This window comes from Poecilia reticulata, linkage group LG17 (genome assembly GCF_000633615.1).
Source record: "Poecilia reticulata strain Guanapo linkage group LG17, Guppy_female_1.0+MT, whole genome shotgun sequence".
Taxonomy (NCBI): Eukaryota; Metazoa; Chordata; class Actinopteri; order Cyprinodontiformes; family Poeciliidae; genus Poecilia; species Poecilia reticulata.
In genome coordinates, this window is record NC_024347.1 from 19956321 (window position 1) to 19959695 (window position 3375).

General features: G+C 38.1%; 1 protein-coding gene across 1 annotated transcript in view; it reads right to left on the reverse strand.

Annotated features, from left to right (window-relative positions):
- Positions 1–718: 718 nt before the first annotated feature.
- The window catches only part of LOC108167103 (adenylate cyclase type 1-like), a 30309-nt gene continuing 27652 nt past the window's right edge, over positions 719–3375 (reverse strand). Inside the window, 3 exon segments of the mRNA XM_017310096.1 lie at positions 719–937; positions 2551–2692; positions 3260–3375. The exon segment at positions 3260–3375 is cut by the window's right edge and continues 13 nt beyond it. Of these exon segments, the coding sequence (XP_017165585.1) occupies positions 734–937; positions 2551–2692; positions 3260–3375 (462 nt within the window). The 3' untranslated portion in view covers positions 719–733.

The following is a 3375-nucleotide window of genomic DNA, read 5'->3' on the forward strand; positions in this document are numbered from 1 at the left end:
ACAAAAAAAATCATTTAACAAATACACTGCTGCACTGTTTATTCTACCCAGTGCTTCGTTTTTATCATATTAAAAACAGAGATAAATAAGAATCAAGAGTAAATAAGAGCAGCTGATTGTACTTTAAAATGAGAACATTGATACTTAAGTTTATCATAAAAAGCAGCAATATAGAGTATTAGCAGCCAGAGGATTGTAGAGAACATTTTGCATTGAACCAAAGTCAAAGACTAATGTGTCTGTTGTGCTGCAGAAGGTTTGTCAGGATCTAAAAATGCATGCTTTCCAATCAGAATATACTGATTGGGGTGTTTAAATRACACATTTTTATTCCGATCGGTCGTTTATTTCAATTACTTCTGTCCATTTAAAAGTACCTTGATTGTGGTAACGTACATTTTATCCACACCTGCCCTGTGGCAGACTGACAGGAGTGAGGCTGCTGTGTCCTGTTTATGTGTAAAAATGCCAGACCAGATCTAGCAATGAGGTGTAAGAATGAGGTGGACAGCAAGTTAAATGGCTAATTCTTTTCAAATGCATCACATTTAAACTTTCCTGCTATGCGTTGTACAATCATTGCATTTCTTTTTAGCAATTTTCAGACTACAACTGACAGAAATGAAGTACTTATGACATAAAATAATTAATAAGTTTCATTAAACATACACTCATATATCTCAATTTTATTGAAATAATTATTGATGTAGAACAATGAAATAAAAAAAAAATGTTATTGTGAAAAATTCAACAATAAGTCAACCCAAAGCAGTTTTCTCACCTTATCGCCATCCTCGCAGTTCATGACATTGGAGAACGGAATCTCAGCCTTGAACATCTTCCTGCAGTGCATGAGTTGCACCAGTAAGTAGCAAACGGTTTTGAACTTCATCTTTTTGGCAGGCTTTATATCTGAAAGAATCAACCCTGGGAATATCTGTCACCAGAATGAGAACAAGGATTAAGTCACAAAACCCTGCAGTAAAATCTTGACTATGTGCAAGTCTTTGACTAGAACTCATACACAACACACAGAGCATACAGACACACATGCAATCTTTATCACAGAGCTTAGAAGTGGCTAAACTGAGKCAGTCTAATCCCATAGGACCTCTTTTTAATTTCAGGACAATTGACMTCAAACCTGTTTTAGAAAATCTGAAAAACATTAAGTGTACATTAAAGGGTTTGAGAAAGCGCTACCGGGATTTGCAACATAATCTATATGCTTTGTTTGAGATCCGTCCCTGCAGTAAGCGGCGGYCTATCGAACACCACAGTTTGAGCATATCTTTGCCAGAGCCATTGCTTTTATGAAGCTAAGCCATTAGCTGCATTAATCAGATCAGTAAAGTCTCTTATATTGCAAAGAGAAGAAAAAAATACTGGGATATGAAGCCGTGAGCCTGCATGCAAGCCTTATCTTTCAAAAACAAAATTGGCTGACAGAAATAATGAAGAAAGTAGAATGACACACTGAAGCCGAAAAAAGGGGAGAGTTGAACAGAGAATTGAAATTCCCTGCTTGTGGCACATCTGCTGGAGTTATGTGTATTTCTCTTTAAGTTTGTCCAAGTGTGCAAATTTGAGATGATAGATGCCACTGGCCGTGTTTCTTTTCTTTATAATCTAGCAAACAGCTTTACATGAATCGAAACTAACACATGTACTGAGAAAACCCTAGTTCAAGTTGAAGTRCACTAGTTTGTAGATCTTGGCACAGCAACAATGACAGCTGAAGTTCCACTGTGCCCTGACATAGTGCGCATGCTTTTCTAAGCTATTTTGGAGGTTNTCAAACCTGTTTTAGAAAATCTGAAAAACATTAAGTGTACATTAAAGGGTTTGAGAAAGCGCTACCGGGATTTGCAACATAATCTATATGCTTTGTTTGAGATCCGTCCCTGCAGTAAGCGGCGGYCTATCGAACACCACAGTTTGAGCATATCTTTGCCAGAGCCATTGCTTTTATGAAGCTAAGCCATTAGCTGCATTAATCAGATCAGTAAAGTCTCTTATATTGCAAAGAGAAGAAAAAAATACTGGGATATGAAGCCGTGAGCCTGCATGCAAGCCTTATCTTTCAAAAACAAAATTGGCTGACAGAAATAATGAAGAAAGTAGAATGACACACTGAAGCCGAAAAAAGGGGAGAGTTGAACAGAGAATTGAAATTCCCTGCTTGTGGCACATCTGCTGGAGTTATGTGTATTTCTCTTTAAGTTTGTCCAAGTGTGCAAATTTGAGATGATAGATGCCACTGGCCGTGTTTCTTTTCTTTATAATCTAGCAAACAGCTTTACATGAATCGAAACTAACACATGTACTGAGAAAACCCTAGTTCAAGTTGAAGTRCACTAGTTTGTAGATCTTGGCACAGCAACAATGACAGCTGAAGTTCCACTGTGCCCTGACATAGTGCGCATGCTTTTCTAAGCTATTTTGGAGGTTYTAAATGTTTATCACTAAAAACATGGCCTCAATAATAGGTCATAGTAAAACRAAACATGCAKCGTACAATATTAATCGGTCATTCCAAATAGAAAATACCTTCCGTCGGTGAGATGGCACAATAAAGAAAGTTTCTATTTCATGCTTCTGGAGAAAGGCGTTCCTTTCATGGCCATTTCCAGGCTCTACCTCGTAGTCTCCATTTAGGCACTCAAGTGTTGATCTGGTGATGTGAACTTTCCTGCAATGCAAACAAGGTTTAACATAATTAACATAAATGAGGCAACTCTGAAAAAAAATTACACTCAAAAGCAGAGAGAAATTCTTAAAATCTATCCATCTATCAAGTCATTATCTTGTGCTTAATCTGGGGTCGGGTTGTGGGAGCAGCAGCCTGCGCTGAGAGACCAAGATTTCCCTGTYCTCATCCACCAACACTGTCCCTTCCCTTCAGTATGTCCTGTTTCTTCCTCTGGGTCTCCCTCCAGAGGGATGTGCCCAGAGGAGACATCTGAGAGGTAGCCCAAGTGTTAAAATTASTCAATTTCTTGTTGAAATAAGAGTTAAATTAACACCAATTCTGATAAGGACAAAATAGACTCGGCATAGTGTTTGTTTAATTCTGCAGAATAGGAGAGGAAAATAGGGGATAACCCCTATTTATATTCACTAGATACTGTTTTCTGCACCAAAGTAAAACAAATAAATAAATCTATGCCACTAACTTAGCAATTCTAATTCTGACTAAACCTTTAAAGGCTTCTACATATAAACACTTGTCAGTATTTTTATCTAAAAGTGTACTAACCCTGGKAGTCCTCCAGCTTCCATCACATTGGCCAGCGTCACATCATTTGACCAGACATCATACTGCCATTTCCTGAGCCCCAGTACTCCACACAGCACTCGACCAGTGTGCAGACC